General features: G+C 38.5%; 2 protein-coding genes across 27 annotated transcripts in view; one reads left to right on the forward strand and one right to left on the reverse strand.

Annotated features, from left to right (window-relative positions):
• Positions 1–21,726, forward strand: part of LOC108113975 (ecdysone-induced protein 74EF) — a 118,017-nt gene that overhangs the window by 79,857 nt on the left and 16,434 nt on the right. For 13 of the 26 annotated variants that reach the window (XR_001772726.1, XM_017224694.2, XM_017224707.2 and 10 more), the window contains 7 exons: positions 10,423–10,950; positions 13,847–14,068; positions 16,396–17,103; positions 17,370–17,423; positions 18,294–18,386; positions 19,587–19,641; positions 20,458–20,499. Coding sequence is in view for 24 of the 26 variants with exons in the window: in XM_017224694.2 (XP_017080183.1) it covers positions 10,423–10,950; positions 13,847–14,068; positions 16,396–17,103; positions 17,370–17,423; positions 18,294–18,386; positions 19,587–19,641; positions 20,458–20,499 (1,702 nt within the window). In the remaining 2 variants the exon portion in view is untranslated. The remainder of the gene's footprint in view (positions 1–10,422; positions 10,951–13,846; positions 14,069–16,395; positions 17,104–17,369; positions 17,424–18,293; positions 18,387–19,586; positions 19,642–20,457; positions 20,500–21,726) is intronic. The other 13 variants (XR_001772727.1, XM_017224708.2, XM_017224696.2 and 10 more) reach the window with 4 other exon arrangements.
• On the reverse strand, positions 420–4,499 carry LOC108113977. The gene is made up of 2 exons (XM_017224718.2): positions 1,113–4,499; positions 420–1,029 (listed from the first exon to the last, which is right to left on the reverse strand). The coding sequence occupies exons 1-2, from the start codon at positions 1,224–1,226 to the stop codon at positions 631–633; spliced, it is 513 nt and encodes a 170-aa protein (XP_017080207.1). The 5' UTR covers positions 1,227–4,499; the 3' UTR covers positions 420–630.

A 21,726-nucleotide genomic window follows, 5' to 3' on the forward strand; every position in this document is an offset into this window, starting at 1 on the left:
TAAACTCAGCATAAACTTTAACCCAACGATTTCGTTGCTGCCATTAAAAAGTCAGACCACAACTTTTTATGGCTTCCTTTTACATTTTTCGACCCTTTAATTGCTTAACGCTTCGAATTACAAGAATCGGTTTGGTTAATTGCCGGGCAACCTGGTTGACCCAGTACAATGTCAATCGATGGGAAAATCCAAAGTTCAAAAGCCTTCGTTAACGTTTGCCTAATTGCCAGTGAAGGTAGGCAGGCAGCAGGCACATTTCCACGCCCCACAAAAAATTGCAAGCAATTTACGCCTTTTTATCAGCCAACAGTTGTTGTTGTTGTTGTGCAGGGTAAGGTAAACGCACTTCATGTAACCAGGATGCTTGAGCATCCTTGGAGCCACTTGATAAACCCCACACAAACACACAGACAGCCAGATAGACACGCTCTTAGTTTTTAATGAAGGCTCATCATCAACAATGTTGGCCCAAACCCATTGGAAGGCGGCTCACGAAAGGACAAGGCATAGTGATGATGCTGTGCTAACCAATTACTTAGTCATTGCAGCCATTAGGGCTGGAAAATAGTCGGGCGGGATAATTGACACTCCAGTATGAAGGGGATAAAACACTAAACGCCCAGTCGAAAACTACCGCCAGTACTTGGTTGGTGTGCGAAGACTACTGAAAGATGATGGTGATGACCATGATGTTTGGCCCCTGTGAATCCTTAGATTGTCCGACTCTGCACCCTTATCGCTAACGTCGTCGTCACCGCCCTCGCCAGCCCCATCCATTTGATGGCAGGTGAGCTGGTGCTTCTCGATATCCGGATCGTAGCAGATATTGTGCCGCCAGAAGGCGGAGGTCATGTCGAAGTCCACAGCATTGATGGGCGAAAGCATACAGACCACCACAATCTTATCCCTGCCCTTTTTCGAGAGCTCAACATCCTTGCACATCGTTATGAGGACATGAGAGTGCTCGTTGGGCTTCAGAATTCCCCAACGGGGTCGCATTTTAAACTTGCCAAACACTGTGCTTTGCAGCTGATGGAAATGGGGAAACTTAAATCAGTAAAAAGATTCTAGATTTTGATTTAAAATTATGGTTAAATGACTGTATTATTTACCTTGTAGGTTACCTTCTCTTGGGAAACATTTCTTATGACGATTTCTTGTTTATTGTTGATTTTGGTGAAGGTTAATGTTCCATTCGGTGAAATTTCCAAAGAATTTTTAGACATGTTGAGGAAAATTTAGGATTTTTGTTAAAATTTGTTAAAAAAAACTGTATTCCTTTTAGACATTCACTTAAAATTTGGTTAAGATAAAAACAAGATAAAAACTGATATTTACACCCCTGTTCTGAGAAACCTTCTGACTTTCTGTACAACCAAAATACAAAACGGGGTATAAAAAGCCTACCCTGTTAAAGAAAATCAAAACTAAACATTTCTGTAGATTTAATTCCTTCATAAAAATGTTCTCACAAACCCAGAAAGGCAAAATCCTTACCAGTTTATTTCCCAAAATTAATCCCAGTTTAATTCCCTCAGGCTTCTTAACCCTTTCTTGCCTATAGAGCCATAATAATCACCATTCGGCTACCGCATTGCAGAACAGCTCCTTTACACACAATTGACCCCGAATGTTGCCCAAGTTGTGGGCCACGTATTAATTACATTTCAACGGTCGCCGCTCAAGCAAATCAGAAAATCCAGTCAACAGCCAACAACTACAATAACAGCCAACAGCTAACAACAACATTTACAGCCAACAATTTGCTTTCAAAAACAACAAAAAAGGGGAAACAAAATTTCCCATATACACACGCGCACACATGCAAACCCTAGGGTTTTTCAGTTGAGGGAGGGGCATTGCAGAGGCTTCGCAATCCTTGGCCAGTTGAGCATTTTGAGCTTAGCTGGCGCTTAGGCTAAATGACCAACCAGCAGGTGGTGGCAGCAGTTGTAGTATACATATAGTATGGCCAAATGACCATTGCCCAGAACTACTGTAGCAGTGGCAGGAAAAGCAACAACAATAAGCTGTAAAATTAATTGATTTACAAGTGTGAAAATGCGCAGAGCGAGACAGGTGGCAATGCCAGTGGGTCATAACAATAACGCCTGTCGTCGGGAAATGGGAAATGAAAATGAAAACGTACTATAAGAATGCACATTTAGTTCTAGCTTAGTATATGCTGTGTGTGTGTGTGTGTGTGTATATGGCTATACAGAAAGAGAGAGAGAGGGAGAGAGAGAGCGTAAACTACAATCCGCTTAACGGTAATTGCCGTACAACGCCCACAACCTCATAACCCTTTTAGTACAGAGAGAAAAATATTAATAAAATAGAGGCTAAGGACTACTTATTGGGTTAATTTCTATGCTGAAAATAAATCGTAGTATACTTTTAAACAGTTTTATAAGTGATTTCAAATCTCTTGAAAATTCCTTTGATAAATTTGTAAATCAAAAATTTATCAATTTGGTTTATTAATAAACCAAAAATACATTAATTTTCATTTTCCTCAAGTGTATCGCTATTTTGTCGCGTGCTCTTTAAAGCGAACTTAATGGCCAACGACCACGCCCACTTCCTGCACCTGCTACATCCATAAATTGCGTGTAATTTTGGATTTCTTACTGTTTGAATGCGCACAAAGCTCATTTATATTTCATAAACTTAAAGGTTTTTGTGTTGGTTTTGGGGGCCAATGGGTGGGTGGCCGGAAGTAAGCTTTTGTTTTTCAGCCGTTACTTCCTTCCGCTTCTACTAGTTGTTTATTTGCCTACATTCTGTTCCGTTCTGTACGGTTTTTGTTTCGCTTTGTTTGTTTGGGCCTTGTTTTGATAGGCAATTTAATAAGCGCGTCTGGGGGATTATTTTTTGTTTTCTTGGAGTTTTCCTATAAAAAGCTTTAGGGCCTTAAAGGTTTCTATAGAAAAGTTATTAATCATTGATTAAGGATTCCCTGATTTATTTGGCGGGGGGTGTGTGTAGGGCGTGTCCAGAGGACAAATATTGTTAGTTTGATTGCATTTAATGGCTAAGCGGGGGAATCAATCAATGACAGCAACAACAACGGACATCGTCTCAATTTCACTGCAATCGCTGCAATCATGAGAGTCGTTTATTTGTTGCGAAATCACAGCGAAAATGCTGCTCAATTGCCGTCTAGCTTTTTCGGGGGTAATTCAATAGAGACAAGTGAACTCTCGACTTCTGCTTGCACAGGGAGAAAAAAAGTTAGGTATCGTGAAGGTAATAATGACTAAAGAGATCAATAAATGAGGGAAGTGGATTTCCCCTATCGAAGATATACATATTTATGTATCAGAACTTCTTTTCTTCCAACCTTATTAGAAAGCCCAAATAACTTTCGAACATCTTTCTTTCTCAGTGCACTCCCTAAGAGATATATATATATAAACCTAGGAGTCAATGTGCCAATGTAATGTGATATTTCTAGCTTGATTGCGCTCTTCGTTCGATTGGCGATTTCAGTTTGGTACTTCATCATTCCGTTAACGATGTCAAAGCCAAAATGGAATTTGGCCACTCGATAATCGTTAGCCAATTAAGAAAAGAGAAATCTCTGCAAGTGCAATCGAACGAAAACATCAAACAAGATGATTTCTGTTTTTTTTTTTAATAATTTTTATGGGGACACGTACTTAGCATGGGTCTCGCATCATTTCAAATGCGATTGCCTTGCTGCTGCAGCCCTTTTGGATACGCTTTCATGATGCCTGTTAGCCCATGAAAGAAGCCACATCAAAAATATATCTGCTTGGGCCAAATAAAAGTAAAGTTTATCTTGGTTTTTATGCTTTTTTCTATTTTTTCAGTGATGTTTTTTTGATGTTGCGCCAATTGACAGGGCCTTTAATTTCTTTGCTCTTTTTTTTATATTTTCTTTGGTCTTGTCAACGCATCGTTCGGCTGCCATAATTCAAGTCTTGCTGTCTGTCCGTTGGTGGCACGCCGTTTGCATAGCCAAACATTTGCTCTTAAATAAAAATTTATTTGGTATTTGTGCGAGTTTTTTTTTTCTCCTCACTCACATTTTGCCTTGTTTATTGACAAGCTGAGCGAACGTGAAGATTTCTGCGTTTTTGTTTTATTTTTCTGTTTTCTTTTTTGTTTTTTTTTTGGAATATTTGTCTTCATTTATTTTTATTGATTTTTCTGCTACTGGCGAGAGAGGTTTTTTCTTCGAAGCTGATTTAATACCTCGACTATGTACGAAGGGTAGACAGCGTCGAGTGGTCAATGGCCAATTTCGTTTTCATTTGCTAAGCCAGTGAATAATCACAATGCATTTATCTATCGACCTTTCGCTTAAACTTTCTTTCATCCCCACCTGCTCAGTTCAGCTCAACGCACACACACAGTAGCTTTTCAATTATTTAATTTTCCGCTCACGTTTTGTTAGTTTTTCACGTTGGTTTTCATTGGCCCTTCCAGCTAAATGCGACAAAAGGAAAATCCCATCGAAATTTGGCGATAAAAATCTTTCGAATAAGAAGCGAACCCAAAAGTGCATCTTCAACTCTCGAAGGCGGCGACATTCTCACGTTTCCATTGGCATTAAGGCTTAGTTGATCGCCTTCGCCACTTAAAGGGGGGTGGGAGCTATTTTTCGGGGATACACTTGGATTTTTTGGATATAAAAAAAAGTATAAAATCATTTTGCGAACTTAAAAAACTGTCTTTGATTTATATATTTAAATAATGCCTTAGATTCCTGAAATATCTATTATCTTTTCCTCCTTACATGGCGGATTACTTAACATTTTTAGGATTGCTGAGCCATAGTTACAATTTTATTGCCATTTTTCCCAGTGCATGTGTGGGTGTGTGCTACTTTTTCCCATTCACTAGCTTCATGCTTCATTTGGCAAAGCTGCAAGGCAATTGATGACAGACTCGGAGTCGGAGTTTCGACTTTGGGTAAGGCAGCATAAATTCCATTTAAATGGCAAACCAGTCCTCAGCGCTGCATCATCATCATCAGCATCAACCGACATGCAGCCATGATGCATCTTCAGCTTCTTCAGGCTGCCATTAACAACTATGGAAACTGCTGCTATGTGGGCAGCCCAGTGACACACTAAAGTGGCACCCAAGAAAGCAGCAGCAAAAAATCTTATTTTTTATATTAAAAAAAAAAAAAAACTCTGCACGAGGTAACAGAAACCGCATTTAAATGCCGGGCTGCAGTTCAAGTTTCGCTTTTGGTTTTTGCAGATGCGCGGGCAGTCGCGTCGTCAGGTCGTCCCCTTGTTTTCCCCTTCTACATATATCCCGATTTTTCAGCCAACCGGTTTTATGGCTTAGCCAAGCTTGCCTATGGCCATCTATTCTTCTCGCTTTTTTTCCCTGCAGTTTCTGGTTGGGTTTTTGCCGTTTTCCGTTGCCAAACGTTTTGCCGTTGTTGTGGATATTGCTGCTGTAGGCACCTGCATTTGACGTTTTAGGTTTACCGTTTTGCAGTGGCACTTTTCCACTGCTAACCTGGTCAGTTATTGCCCAGTGCTCTCCCCCTCTCTCTCTCTCTGCCTCTATTTGGCCTGCTGAGGCCGTAATTTCATTCATAAAGTTCCCTTACCATGCGTTTCGTAACTTTAAGGTTAATGGTGAAAAATGGTCGAGCAATTTTGGATTGTTGGCTTAAAGGTGGCCATAACCAAAAGTGATTTTTCACGGCTGGTTAAACTGGGTTTTGAGTTTGTTTTTGCATATTTTTCGGTGAAAGGCACAAAGGTTTCTTTGGGTTTTGGATATTTGGAGAAGATTTTCTGCTCATTGACTAACTTAACTGATATTCATCAGCAAAATAAACCATAAGCCATCGAAATTTTGAAAAATCTCATAAAGCCCAAAAGGAAATTGATGCCTAAAATGTGCCGAAACCGATTTTCTCATATTACCATGAAAACACGTAGAATTCTGGCAGCAGAGAGCTTAGAAATTTGATCAAAATAATTGAATCAATAAATGTAACAGTTTACCAAATGAAAATGTTGTTGGGAAGATATTTGAATAATGGTACTCTCAAATGGTAATTTTATCCTTGACTAGCAACGTGTGGCTGAGCCTTAATTATAGACAAGCAAGCTGGGGGCTTATTGCATTACAGTGCCTCTCTAGTTTAATATCCTTGGCTGGCTCTCTGTCGATTTGCAATTGCCATGTAAATTGATTTGGCACGTTCTGCATTTGCTTTCCGTGACAATTATGGTGATGTGACGACCTTCGACCAGGCCAAGTTTTTAACTTGACCGGATCAGATCAGATCTCTACCGAAAATGGGCAGTGACATATTGCCATGACATCGATATAATACTTTCCTTTCCAATTGAAAATCTGTGCAGCCGCCGACGTGACCTGCATCGACCCACTTGCAAAGCTATCCCGCCCATTGAGCAATCAACAAAAAATGTTCAAATGAAAACTTAAATAAAGGCGCAACTTTAATTCAAACAATCGGTTGGCGCGTGTTAGGCAAATTTTCAGTTTCAATTGGCAGTGTTTTTTGTTTCGTTTTTTTTCTGCTTTTTTTTTTGTTTAATTGGCATTCACGGCATGAGCAACCGAGTTGGCCCGGCTTTTTAACGAGCGTCGCCCCAAATTTTGCCATTGCATCGTAGACCAAAATTGGCGCTTCGATCGGCTGAATTGCGTCAGCGATTGAGCAATTGGTCAAATGCCTTCTGACTATGTCAGGTTCAAACTTGGGAGTTGGCATAGGAATACGTTATGGGTATATAATCGTATACCCGTTCATATATATGTATATATATATCATGGGTAATGGTAATGCTAATCGAAACGGACGCACACGTTCGGCCAAAACAAAAAAAAGAAGACTTTTTTGACACAGTCAAAGGCTGAGGAAAAAATTTCACTCACCATTCACGTCACGGTTTATTAATATTCCGTTGATGTAATGCGACTGAAACCGCACACATATTTTTTTTTTTTATATATAATTTGGTTTGACTTCTGACAAGTGTGGCAGCCTTTCGGGTTTGTTTAGTTTCTGTCTAAATATTTTGGTTCAATTTAAGATAACATTATTCAACGAAAATACAAGCTCAAATGTTTTTCTTGGTTATTTTTGTTTTACTTGGAAGGCGAATACAAGTGCAGAAAGCGGAAAGCAGAAGATCAAAGTGATGGCGTTTTTATGTACCAATAAATTTTTGTTAAGATTTTAAAAGCCGATTTCTCAATGTAATGTTAAGTTTTGACATTAATTTTTGTAAAATTTAAAACGGAAAATGTTTGCAGAACAGAAATTGGTTTTAAAACCAAACCAAAATGTCCAAAATGTGATCTTAAAAGAAAGGAAAAGACAGTTTCCTCTTAAAAATAAATATAAGACCTTAGATAAAGACTAATTTCTTAATGGTTCTTGCAATTTTATCAGTTACCTTTCATAAAATACTTAAAAAACTATAAATGAAAAGAAATTTTTATGATTTTTTATTTTATATAGTCCCCCCATCAAAGTGTCAAACTTGCCTGCTCCCCAGTGTAATTATATTTCACTCACTTTTCCAGTTTTTCTTCTGAAATGCATTTCCCAGCGTGATTTTTTCAGGCTGTCCCCCCTCCCGCACATATTTGAACGCATTTTTCTTTCATTATTTATGTTTTTTTCGGGGGGTATATATAGTAGTTTTTGCGGCGCCCATCAATCACCAGCTGTGGAATTTGTGACACACTTAAACGTAACGCATACGCAGCGTGTGCTGCCAAAATGCAATATATTTAATGAGAATGGAAAATTGCTCTAATATTTTGATTTTTTGTTGCATTGAAATGCCAAAAAATCGGCGGTAGACAAAACGCTTGAAAGCAAACACTTGAAAGCGCGCAGCAAGCGAAATTGTTGCAAAATGGAAACGTAAAGTGTTTTGTTGAAAATTCTCCAAAAACAACAGTGGCGCGAATGTAAACAAAAAGCGATGGCAGTTGGCGCTGGCCCCAGTCAATAAAACAGTGCCAGCTGCCTCTTGTTGTTTTTTAACATTTTCTTTTCTTTTTTTTTTTTATATATTCTGCAGAGTAACTACAAATGCAAATTGCCAGGGCCGCAGTGCCGAACGAAATATTTGCCATGTAAATATGGCCCCGAAAAAAAAAAAAGATATATATAAAAGGAATGAAAGTCCTGGGCCAGCGGTCCTCTGTTCAAGAGCAATTAAATGAAAAATATTTGCGAATGCAGCGAAGTATTTGCTTGAAGTGCCGCCTTTAGTGACCCCGCCCCCCTTTGGAAATGGTTGACAGAAAATTATGAAACTTATTGGGGAGTTGTTTAAGAGCGAAGAAGAAGTTTTCATTTTGAAAAGGAAAACTTCAGGCCGAGGCCCCAGACACATACGCAGACTCATTAAGAGAAGATGGTTGGGATTCTCAAGTGCAAGTCCCGGCACATTCCCTGCGTCAGCAGCTGTCGGCAAAGTAGGGGGAAAACATTTTCATTGGCACAACAGAATGAATTTTCATACAAATTTTATGTAAATTTAACATGACAAGTTTTTTCTCTATTTTTTTTTTCTTTTTGCACGCTGTGTGTTTTGTTGTATGTGTTAGGTGAGTATATGTATGTGAGAGTGCGCATATATCATGGGTTGGTGGCCAACGTGGCGGATGAGCAACATGAGCACCAATTTACACTGCGGATTATGTCACAAAATGTGTGATGGTGGTGTGAGGGTGGAAGAGGGGCCGTACAGGGGAATATCCTAGGGCAGAGATACTTCTTGCACCTCACCGACTTGTCATTTGTGGCTTGCATTTAATTAACAAGCTAATTTTTCAAAGCGCAAATCGCCAAGAAGCCAAAACACAGAGCGCACCACAAATATGACGACTGCAATTTGATGGCCTGTGCCAAAAGCAATATAAATAAAAATAAAATAAAAATATACCCATAGAGGCATTGATATATACAAACAGATATATATATATATATTCGTATATATTTCAGCGCGTTGAAATAGCTGGTTTATGGCCTGCTTGCCAAGATAGATGAACTGTGTCCATCGGATGAAATAGTTTAACGTCTAGGTATTTAAAATCGTTTTTGGTTATTTTTAAACTACACTAATTAAACGAACTTAAACTACGGCCGGCGCAGCATATTATTCAGTATGTTTTCGTAACACAAAATGTCATGTTGAACATGAAATGTTTTTTCCTAATTGAAGAGCCCAAAGTACTATATATTTAGAACTCAAGCCATCTTACTTACTAATGCATTTCTCTGACATTTGCATTAAATCGCAAAATTAATAACCATTTCATGTAAGCAGCTGGAAGCAGAGGGAACAATTTTCCCTAGCCAAAAACATATTAAAATGCCACTCACACGTTAAGCTTGGGTTCTTTCCATTTTGGCACCCAAAAAAAAAAAACATTTTATATTTCCCAAAAAAGTTTCCTTTTGCCTTAACGTTGTTGTTGTTCCCCCTATGTGTGTGTGTGTGTGTATATATATATATGAATTTAGCCAACAACCAACAATAAGCTGCAAATTTTGCATATTTCATAGCTGCTGACAGAGGTTTGGGTTGGAAATCCGGGCGAGACAAGCCAAATAATGGCAAAAAATTTATACAAATAAAACTCACAATTTAAAGCGCATTTTGTTATCCCCCCTAAAAACCCAACCAAATCCTAGCCTTTCTGCCTGCCTCGACCAGCCGCCTGACTGTATGTCTCTCTGTGTGTGTGTGTGTCTGCCTGTGCCTGTGTCCTTTGTCTAACCAAGAGCTTAATACGGAAGCTCTTTGGTCCGGGCTCCCGATGGGGTTACCACCTGCAAAATAAACTACCTGGATTTAATTTTGCACTTTTACGGCACATCCAGCCAGTCATATACACACACATACACACACAAATAGGAAAATGTTTTGCACGAAGGGTAGAGGTAAGACTAAGGAGCATGAAAAGTGTCTTCTGGTGAAAAACTAATATTCATAATGTTCATTTTAAATGTGCCCTGGCAAATTTTGTACAAGTATTTGGGTTGCTACTTTTAAAAGGAGTAAAGTTTTTATATTGGCAACTCGATTTTTAGGTTTTAATGAGCTTACTTAGTGTAAAAAATGAAATTTATAGTAAAATAATGTAAGGCTTTACTACTTTTTAACAAATTTTAAACATTTTAGGATGCAAATTATATATTAAATTGAAATTTTGAAGCTTTTAAAGTAGATTTTTCCTGGCTAACAAAATAGCTAAGTGAATTTAAACCTCTAAGATTTACCACATTTCTAAGGTAAATTTCTCGAAGTGTAGAATTGGGGGGTACTTACACTTTTACGACCATTACTAATCCATAAACCCATCTCTCTCTCTCTCTCTGCTTCTCTTTCCCCGTTCTTTCTTTCCTTTTTTTCTCTTTTGGAAATGCAGCACATGGTGCAGGCGGGCGTGGCGCCTTTTCCGGGCGCTCCGGCCGGCTATGCCGCCGCAGCAAATCCTGCAGCAGCGGCAGTTGCAGCAGCAGCTGCCGCCCAACAGCAGCAGGCACAGCAGCAGCAGCAGCAACAACAACAGCAACAGCAGCAGGCCCAGCAACAGCAGCAGCAACAACAACAGGTGGCCGGCGGAGCAGCACCACCCACAGCTGCCGACAGTTTGTCCATGGCTGTGGCAGCGGCGGCTGCAAAACAAGCTGCTGATCCAGTGACCCAATTGAAAACGGGCAGCGGTGGTGTTAATGGCGAGGCCGCAGGATCTGCCAGCAACAACAATAACAACACAGCTGGTGCGGCTGGAGCGCCAGGATCTGCCGGAGGATTGACCACAGAATATTCAACTGGCTGCGGGGCCAGTGGTGGTGGAGGTGGCAACGGTGTTGCAACATCCTCCATTTCGGTGGCCGTGGCCAGCAGCAATGTTTCCGACGTTGTCAATGCCTCGATGTACATGCAACAGAAGGTGAGTTGTGCCTGGTTAATTGTTTGACCTTTTCCCTCCCCCCCCACCTTTCTCCAATACCCCCTTCATAAACCTCTCTCACTACTGCCATTTCAACCAACTGAAGACAAACACCCATTCCACCTACTCGCTCTCACTATGTTTGTGTGTGTGTGTGTGTTTGATATGCATTTTGTAGCTTTGTTTGGTTTTTGGCTTTTGGGTTCGCTTCGGTTTGGTTTGGTTTGGTCTGCTTTGGTTTTTAGCTCTGCTTTGATTTGGTTACGCACACTCAATACACAGAAGCCAACGCACACACACACACACACTCAGACATATAGATATCAACGCTACACTTAACATAAATTCATAGCATTTTATCATTACACTGAGAAGTATTTAAAAAAAATTATAATTAAATTATTTAACTGATTTAAAGTTAGTCTGGTTGTGGTCTGTTCTTGTAGCATATTTATCTCAATATATTTGTGTTATTTTTCTTAAAAATGTATAAAAAAAAGAATTTTCTTATTTTAAAATTAAAGAAAAAAAGCGAAAAAGTCAACGAATTTTGAAAATTAAGATAAAATAAGACAATATTGGAAATGGGCACCTTAAATCAAAAAGAATTATTCAAATCTTGAAATATTTTATATTTAACTTCTCTTTAGCCAATTATTTTTGTCAGTGTATGCCGGGGCATACAAATGGAGGCCGTGCTTGATATCGCTGTTGCAGCTGCTCTTGTTTAGTAGTCAGTATTTGTTGTTGGTGTAAGCGCTTTGCTTTTACATTTTTAATTGCAGCGAACAGCACAGAGAAAAGTGCCAACAGCAAGCAACACTCACGCACTTTGCCATCCACAGACACACACACAGTCACACGTTCTCATATGTATACACCAACTCACCTGCAGTTGTTTGTGTTGGTTGTTTTTTGTAGCATACTTTTAGCCGTACAGCCACACTCTCGTTTCTCATTTGACCCTGGAGCTGGGTTTACAGAATGCTTTGTAGTTTATTGTTTCATCGCTTCTAATTAAAAATTGACTATGGCATAAAGTTGCATTTTGTAAAATAATAGAGAATTACATTTTTACCAACTTTTAAGGTAAGCAAAAACAAAATTTATTTTTGCTGGGGCATAGAATGTCGAGATGGAAAATGGTAAATCAGCAATTTTTGATCTAACCAGTTGAATAAATACAAAGTCTTGTTTGGCTATTGACCAACAGATATTTGCTTATGAAAATTGATTCGTGCATTTGAATAATTTAACAGATGAGAGCATTAGATGTATTTTTCGAAATTCTAGCCCATACACACACACACACACACACACACACACTTGCCTTGCAGGTGTAATAAATAAGCAAATATTGAATTAATTGCTATGAATGTGGTATGTGCTTTTTAAACTTTGACTGGCTTTATGTTTAACGTAGTTCACAATTAATTAAATACTATGTTAGGCTATGCGAACAATGCGCACAATATGGAATCTCACACTCTCAATGTGTTGTTGTTGTTGTTGTTGTTGCTGTTTGCTTTCTGGCCTGCGGGCAAAATTCAACGAAAATGCCAATTAATTTTCGATACTTAAACATGGGGTAGAATTTAATATGCTTATTTATGTGCAACAAAAGTCCGTGGTTAGTTAAAGCAAATGAGGTGAAAAATGTTCAGCCAGTCTTAAGGCCTTAAATCCCAGGCGGCTTAAGACACTTGAATGTGCAATAACTTTGGTCAGATCAGAATTGTATATTTATTTCACTTTTTCTTCTATTGTGCATTCAATCAAATGTTTAGCAATATTAATTGGCCAACAAAAGCAACAATTCAAATGGCCAACGCATAAATCAAAAATAAATCATAAATGAAGCAGAAAAATGGAGATAAAAAGTGAGAAAAAGGATATAAATCAAAAGGCAAACAAATGTGAGCAATTAGAATGTTCTTTTCTGGCTGAAAATTTTAAATAAATTTACATTTTCTCTTGATTTTAGTTAGTTTTTTGAGTTGTGAGAAGAGCTGTATGTAATAGAGGTCATTCATCTAGCTAATAATTGAACTAAACTTGACATAAACTTCTTAAAATTAGATTTATAAAATAATTAGGATATTATACAGGGTGGCCCATGTAGCGTTTGCCTTTTGAACTATCGAAAACTTTGACTTTGACATTTCGAATGTTAGTGTCAATGTGTTAGATAGTAGTAGATGGTTTGCGGCTTAAGAAAGGTTAAGTTTCCGCTCGAAGAAAAGGAAGGGAAATATTGATATTTTTATGGCGATTAAAGCAAATCTTACGTGGGCCACGCTATATTTGCAAACTGTTTATTATTTCCATAGATAGTTACCCTCCAAAAATATATTTACTAAAACTAAAGTTATATGTTTGAAAAATGTTCAAAAACAATGTAAGAAAAACCTTTATTAAATCATTAAGACACATTGGATGATTGTAAGCTGGCATTTAGTTTGTTGACCCCTTTGCATTCTGTCATGATTCATTATACTTTGATATACAAATATATATATATAAATATAAATCTCTATATGGTAACTGTATTCAAGATAATATATTCAAGGCATGTTCCAAGCAATTAAGCAGCTGTAAAACGGTTGAGAGTAAAAAATTAAGCTACCCATTTAAGCAAATTGTTGGTGTTGGTCGCCTGCCGCCTGTCTGCCTGTCTGGTTTCTTCTTCTCTTGTGTTTTTTTTTTTTAATGTTAGTCCACTCTACACTCTGTCTCTTAATCCAAGTCCTTCACACACACACACACACACACACTCACACATACTCGTACATATAGATGAAGATAAGCAAACACACACAGAGAGAGAGAGAGGCTGCAAGAACTGCAACTGCAACTAAAACGCAAATCCTTGTTGTTATCTGAAAATTTATCACAGACAAATCTGTCAACAACACAAACACAGACACAACAGTACGAGTACGAGCACGAGTACGAGTACAATGGAACCAGCCTCGCAGAACCAAGAGTCCCAGGTCCCATTCCGCATCCACTGACAAATGGACATGCCATGGACCAAGTGCAACATCAACAGCAGCCACCAGAACACCAGCACCAGCATCTGCAATCATCGCTGCCCCCACAAAATGTGCTCAGCATAGTGAGTCAGCCACCAACAAAAAATTATAATAAAATAAACAAACGAGCAAAAAATATATAAAAAAAAATAATAACTATATAGAAAAGAGAGAGAGAGAGAAAAAAGCCGGGCGGACAATTGAAATTTACGTGCTGGTTTCTTCTTGGTCTTACCATGTTTTCTTTTTACCATTTTTGCTCTCCTATTTGTTTACCAAGCTCATCTTCATTAGGCGACCAACCGACTACTGTCCAGGGTAAAGCTGCTTTTTGCCTCAACTTGAACTCTTTTGTAACTGAATTTTTCTATTCATTGTCAACGTCCTCATCAGGGAAACTTTGTTCTTTATGCCTGGCAAAGGCAGATGTTGGCCAAGTTTTTTTTTTTTTATAATTAATTGAGTTGAGGGAATTAAATTGCAGCTGTGGTTATCAGTGTAGCCGAAAAAACGTGATTAAAGGGCTTATAATTCTTTGTTTTGCACTATGAAAGTTTATTTGTAAAGAACTAAGGAGATTTCATAATATTTCTTTTAAGTTCTTTTCTTATATTAACCAAAAAGAAACCAATTTGAATCAAAAATGCGAAAGGAAAGCAAACATAATCCAAGCTAATATTATTCCTCAAACAAAAATCAGATCAAAACTTACCTCTTTGCCGTGACCGATTAAATTAAGATATAGAAAATAAAACCCTGAAATCAAATTCGATCTTAAGTTAGCCAGTAAGGCCCCATTCAAAGTTCAAGAATAATACCCCCCAAGTCAAATATTCAAATCAAAACAATTTAGAGCAAATTTCTTGCCTTTTTCGCTGGACGAATCGGGGGAAGAAAAAAACTTTTCAAATTTATGCAGAAATTCTTTTAATGCCGAATCAAAGCAAAATGCCGGCGACCTTTTTGCAGCCATTTCGCGTGCCGCACAAAGGCATTTCGATAAACTAAAAAAGCGTTAAATGTCATTTACGTGTAACCCGATACCCGAAACAATAAACCGCCCTCCGCCCACCCTCGCTACCTTCCGCTGTTTGGCCATTTATGGGGCCAAAGTTTTTCACGCCATTTCACTTTGGTCCCGAAATGTTCGGTAAACATGCAAACCAAACTCTGAACCAAAAAAAAAAAATAAAGAAATGTGCAAAGTGAGGAAAAAATATGTATTGTCAGGGCGGGCAAAAATTTGGTTTAGATTTATGTGTCAACAATGCGCAGCAAATTAAGTTAAGCGTTATTTCTATTGCCTACATTACGGGGCAAACGCAATCTCTACGCTGTTTTCCTTTTTTCTTCTTCTCGTTTTTATTGCATTGTCATCGAATTTGGTCGCCTGCGTAAATTGAGAATTTTTCATATTATTCCGTTTCGGATCGGAGTCTGCGGAGGGGGCGGCAGCGGCGGTGTTGAAACAACAATACCCTTCGATGGCAGTGCATTTTCAGTTTTAATAATGCAGAAATACAAAATGCAAACATTTCCGCGGGCTCCCTAGGGGATTTCTGTTGCACTGCGGTGGATTGGGTATATTGCAACAGTTTGCGCGACAGTTTTATTGCATAAGTCAACACAAGTTTGTGCCACAAAATATGTACGTACGTACGTATGTGTGTGTGTGTGTGTTTGCTGTTGTTGTTGGAGCTCCTGTTCTCCCCTGTCTGTCTCTTTAACGGTATGTGTGTGTGTATATATAACTTTTTTATTGGGTCAAACCCAAACCCAAACACACACACACACACCCACACACACACAGAGAGAGATATGCGTGTGGCCCGCTTTTGCGACCCCTTACAGGATTTTCATCTCTCCCGGGATGTAAACCACTTGAAAATTGTATTTTCATTTCAATTGTTTATTTATTGCGGCACTTGTTCGCATTCGATTTGCCAGCCATCGCTGAAAACTCAACGGCAAAAAAAATATCGAAGCGAAATACCAACTGCAAACATGAAAGGCAAACAGCTGGAGTGCTTTCGAAAGTTTTCGCAAAAATCGCTTTTCCACTAAATGAGATTGGAAAATTTAATTTTCACTTTTAGTGGCGTTTTTTTTTTGGGCAACACAATTTGCGGTTCTCCAGAAAAATTTGATTTAAAAAGGTGAAAATAATACTAAAAAATTGGGAAAAGAAATTGAATTAACTAAAAAATAGAATATTAAAAGCAAACAGCAGGCTAAAAAATATTAAAAAATAAGAAAAAATAGAAAAAATATGAATTTTGTAGAAAATAAATCAGTAATTTTTCTTAAGGAATCTATATTTTATATTCTTAAAACTTTAATAAATTTTAAAATAAGATCTAAAGACTAAAACCCATTTCTAATTCATTTCTTTTCCCTTCCTTTTTTGCAGTCCACAGTATTGATCGCCAATGAGGCAGCAGAAACACAACAGAACTCCGCCATGCCCAATTCTGGAGGCATTAATACTGGCGGCGGTGGCGGTGGAGGCGGCGGCGGCACGCCCAATTCACCGCTCAGCAGCTCCCCGTCCAGCGCAACAGCCTCACAGGCGGGCGGATGCGGACTTACCCTCAATGGCAACGCCACCGAGGGCAGTATGTCCGGTGATACATCGCCGGTGGCCAGTGGTGAACCGCTCCTGCAGACGCCGCCCGCCCTCCAACAACAACAGCAACAGCAGCAGCAGCAGCAGCAGCAACCGCTCCTGTGCAGCAGTCCCACATCGATGCAATCGGCGGGCACTTCAGTGACGGGCAGCTCGATATCAACTGGCACATTGGCATCAACCAGCAGCAGTGGCGTTGGACTTTTGCCCACCACGGGATTGGATACAATTGCCAATGGTGGCGGTGCAGCCGTGGTCCCAGCGAGCACATCACAGGTGATCGCCCACCTGAATGCTGCGGCAGCAGCTGCCAGTGGCATCATGTCGCCCACCTCGAACGTGGCCACCAGTCTCAGCAACGCCCTAGTCCCGGCCCAATCGGTAGCCGCCGTTGCAGCCGCCTCCCTCGATGCCAAGAGCCAGCCAAAGAGGCTGCATGTCTCCAACATACCGTTCCGCTTCCGGGATCCCGATCTAAGGGCCATGTTTGGGGTGAGTAATGGCAGAGAATTGTAGGAAGATGTATATTTAGAATAGGTCTATTCAGGTTTTCGATTTACAAAAATCGAATTAAAGTCAGAAGAAATCTCTTAGCCAGAAACTTAATCTTGAGAAAAGTTTAACTCATTAATATAACCCTTCTTAAGGCTGCTTATCTAACTTGTTGAAAATTCCTATGAACATAGACTACCCTTAGATAGACTGAACCCCTTGCAATCTTTCTAAATATTAATATTTATTATTTTTCTATTCCCCAGCAATTTGGCACCATTCTGGATGTGGAAATCATTTTCAACGAACGCGGCAGCAAGGTAAGTTTTCGCCAAAAACTTTCTATCCTTAGTAGAAAAGAGTTTGCTGCCGCCTTCCTCTGCACTTGCCTGCTCAACCTCTCTCTCTCTCTTTCTGGCCAGCTTAGAGCTCGGTCTCTCCACCAAACTGCCGCCAATTGTGCGGGACATTTTGCATCTAATTGTCGACAATTCATTTAAATTATGCACTTCAAGTATTCCCAGATGAGATGAGTCTTTGTCCGTGTCGCCAGGGCAACCTTGTTGAGTTGTCTTTTTTTCAAGGCATTATTATTATGCCCGGCGTGGAGCCTGGTGAAAATAATTGCATAGTTACCATAGCACCAGGAATTGTGCATAATTCAGGGACCAAGGCACCCCCCAAACACCTTGAGATGCTCAAGGAGAGAGTTGGTTTTCTTTTTTTTTACATTTTTTGGGAGAGAGCCATGGCGGGCAGAAGGAGGCGGACTTAGGAATAGTGTGTGCAAAGTAGGGCACGTGCATGTTGCAGTTGCAGTCGCCACCCAAAAAAAAAAGTCTAAAAGAAAGCAACAAACCCAAGCCCCAAAATCCCAATCCCAATCCAAGAAACCCAACCAAAGCCCAGGAGTAAAAAGATGTGCCAATGGCCCCTGTCCGAAAGCATGTCCTTGGCCGCCTTGTTGATGTATTTGTAGCTTTAGCTTTATCTATTTATAGTAATAATAATAATAATAATAATAAATACATATATACGAACTGCAACAAGATCCCGAAGAAGAGAACCGACTTTGTTGTACCAAATTGTTATAAGTTTTTTAGTTCTTTTTTTGGAAAATCGTAATCTATATATATATATATATATACTCTATATGTTTCTTTAATTGCATGTTTGATTGCGAATGGCAGGGATTCGGTTTTGTAACATTCGCTAACAGCAACGATGCAGAACGAGCACGCGAACGTCTACACGGCACCGTGGTTGAGGGACGCAAAATCGAGGTGGGTGCATGCCATATCATTATATACAACTTACCTACACACACACACACACACCCCTAACTAATTATATCTTATACCATGATATCACAGGAGTAGCGTAAAGAAATTGCTTTTCAACTTTTAATCCTTGCGTGTCAGAAGCGATATGGCTTTAAAAATCCTTCATACTACATTATCTTTATTTTTCTTTTACTTTGTTTTTTTTTTTACATTTAAGCCAAGGACTAGCGGCACAGTGATTGATTCTTATTTGCCTTTCATTAAAAATTAATTACACATTTCTCCTTTTCGCCTTCGTTTGCTGATTAATGCTCACACTGCCACTGAGAGCCGCAAATAATTGGCATTTAAAATATGCTGAAAATGCGCAAAGTACGGTACCGACTCGTCGGTTGGTTAAACAAATTAACTGAGCCGCATAAAAGGCTGCAACGAAATGTTATTTCCCTGCCAAATGGCAACGGAAATCGCGCGAGTCTAATTAAGTCCGTGTGTCCACAAATGGATTTCATATACATCTGTATATCTGTATATGTATGTGTATATATCGCGGAACCGGAAACGGAAACGAATGTCCGTCCGTTCGCTGAAAGCCTTCAAAAATTAATTTTCTTTATTTTTTCAATCGCAACAAATGAAATTTAAATAAAGTTCAGCTTTCACGCGAAAACTTTTCCACAATAACTCGGGCAAAATGTAGTCTTTGTTATTTTTGATTTCTAAAAGCTTAAACGAATAATAATCCTTTGAGGGTTTTGAACTATTTTTTATGGATATTATTAAATGTATTTTAAGCCTTAATCAAAGGGCTTTGAACCAAAAATAGTTTAAATTGGCCTTAAAATCCAGAAAAAAACATGTTTTAAAATTACCAAAAAAATCTTTTAAAATAGTTTAAACACCCTTCTAACACACACACCCCTCCACACACACACACTTTTACACAATTTGCAAAGATTTTCGTAATTGTTAACTAACACAAAATTTATTTCTACATTCTCTATACATGCGATCTTTTTAAATCTATATATACTCTGCTCATATGTGTGTGTATATGATCTTAAAAAAAATAAAATCAAATAAATCTTAAAACTCATCACCAAACCAACAACAACAACTACAACAACAACCACGCTCGCTGAACTATCAAAAAATCAAAAATTAAAAATCAAAATAAAAACGAAATAACCAATTGTGAAGGTGAATAACGCCACTGCACGTGTACAAACCAAAAAAGTGACAACAGTACCCAACGGTAAGTGACCCTAACACACTCACACACTATCTCATTCATACAGTCATATGTAATGTAATCTCACACACATACATACCAACGGCAGCTAAGTTTGTAAGCCACATAATGAAACAAGTTGAAATGTTTTTGGGCCAAGAAAACGCAATTACGATGAAATGCAACAGCAACAGCAGCAAAGGCTACCAAAATAGCAATAAAAGTCTGCTCAATTTAAGTGCGCATTGTTTTTGCTGCTATTGTTTAGTTTCTTAACATTCCTCAAGTTTTTTTTGTTTTTGTTTTGTTTTTGCTGTTTTTGTTTGTTTGTGTTTTTTGGAAGTTTTCACATCAACTTCTTTGGTGGCCAAAAACTGAAACTAAAACTGAGAAATTGAGTTGCCAGCCGAATGTGTGTTTCCCTAATGAAAATGTTACGATTTTTGTTTTGTTGGCAGCACACGCTAGAACATGTTCTCCCCCCTCCCCCAGCTTTAAGTAATCAGAAAAATGTTGCCACTAATTTAAGGGAAAACCATTTTCAATATATGTTTTATATATAAATCCATTTATCTGCCTTTTGTTATTTAATTTCTTGGGGTTTTGCGGCTGCCTAACCAAACGCACATTCAAGAAACACCAGAAAAATAATAATAATATTTAATACACATCAAAATTATAATGCGTATTTGTGGTTTCGATTAAGTTAATGTTTAATGCGTCTGCTTTTGACTATGATATTGATGATGATGATGATAATGATAATGATGATGATTATAATGATTGACCAGCGTTATTTATATGATTTTCATTTTGTTTTCTCTCAAACACCCCACACAGTTGTACTGACCAAAGATGGTGCCATACCGGCCCCAGCTCTAGGTGAGCCAAATCCAAATCCAAAACAAAAAGAAAAAACCCTTAAAAACCCCTCCCAACAAAAACCAAAATGAATTCTTAAACGTATTTTAGTTTTTGTTAGTTTGTGTGCCTGCCTGAAAAGAAAGTAAAAAAAACAAAAAAGAAAACTAAACTTAACTATCTTTCCCATGCGAATGCTCGCTGCTTGCAGCTTCTATATATTCGTTAGATTTAAATGAGAGGTCCTCGGAAATGCCTTGGCATGTTGCACGTTAACTGTTGCTAACTGTGTATTGTACTCGCCCTTCACTCCCCCCCCTCTATATTGGCTGAATGAAATCAAAATTTAAACTTGCCCCCTCAAACGATATACTCCATTAAAAATAAATAAGCTAATGTTTAAATCTGTCTCTGTCCCAGCATGTTAAAAACAAAGGTTAAGAAATGTTTGTAGGGATGCCCAAAAGTCATTGGAGATTTTATATTTAAGTTTAAGGTTCTTAAAATATAAAAATATTTGAAGATTTTGGATTACTAGAGATTTCTGAGAACCTTAAAAAAGAGTCTAAATAGGATACCAATGTCTGGCCATATTTTTCCTAAATGTTTTCTTAGAAATAACCATAAATCCAGGTTTCAGTTTCTTGATTTTATTTCTATTTCATTTAGTTTAATAATTAAATTTATAAATATTCTAAAAATAAATAAATATCCTGTCTGATTGCTAAGCCATTTACCTCAACTTTTATGCTCTTTTTCCGACTTCAAAATCAAAAATAGCCATCTTAAAGTTCACTCAGCCAGAAGTTCTTCGTTATTTCTTGTACCATTTGCAGTTTAAAGAAGTGCTTATTCTCCCTCACCCTTCTTTCCAGAAATAACTATAAAAAGCGAGATGAGTAGCAGAGCAGAGGGAAAGAAAAGTTGAAAGCAGAGAAAAGTTTTTCCATGCAATGTATATAATAAATAATACTGCTGATTAAATCGTCTTCTCTCTGTTTGCCATTAAAAAGTATTCACAGCGCAAAATCTATACTTTGGGTACGCTCAATACGATAAGCCGCTTACAAAACCGACCAAACCAAACCAAACCAAACCCAAAACCGAACTCAAGGCATGAGATTGGAAAAGGTTGAGGCTGTGAAACTGGTAAGAAGGAGACTGCTGGTAAAGCGGCTCAGGCAGGACGTTGGCAGCTTTTCTCCAGCTCCATCTGCATCTCCATCTCCATCTCTATCTCTGTCTCAG

The sequence above is a fragment of the Drosophila eugracilis genome, unplaced genomic scaffold, assembly GCF_018153835.1.
Source record: "Drosophila eugracilis isolate 14026-0451.02 unplaced genomic scaffold, ASM1815383v1 contig_2154, whole genome shotgun sequence".
Lineage (NCBI taxonomy): Eukaryota > Metazoa > Arthropoda > Insecta > Diptera > Drosophilidae > Drosophila > Drosophila eugracilis.

Excerpts from the sequence above, each read along its gene's own strand:
- LOC108113977 (XM_017224718.2), bottom strand. The coding sequence starts at position 1,226 with ATGTCTAAAAATTCTTTGGAAATTTCACCGAATGGAACATTAACCTTC. Across the intron at positions 1,030-1,112 it reads AAGAGAAGGTAACCTACAAG|CTGCAAAGCACAGTGTTTGG; the intron begins GTAAATAATACA and ends CATTTCCATCAG.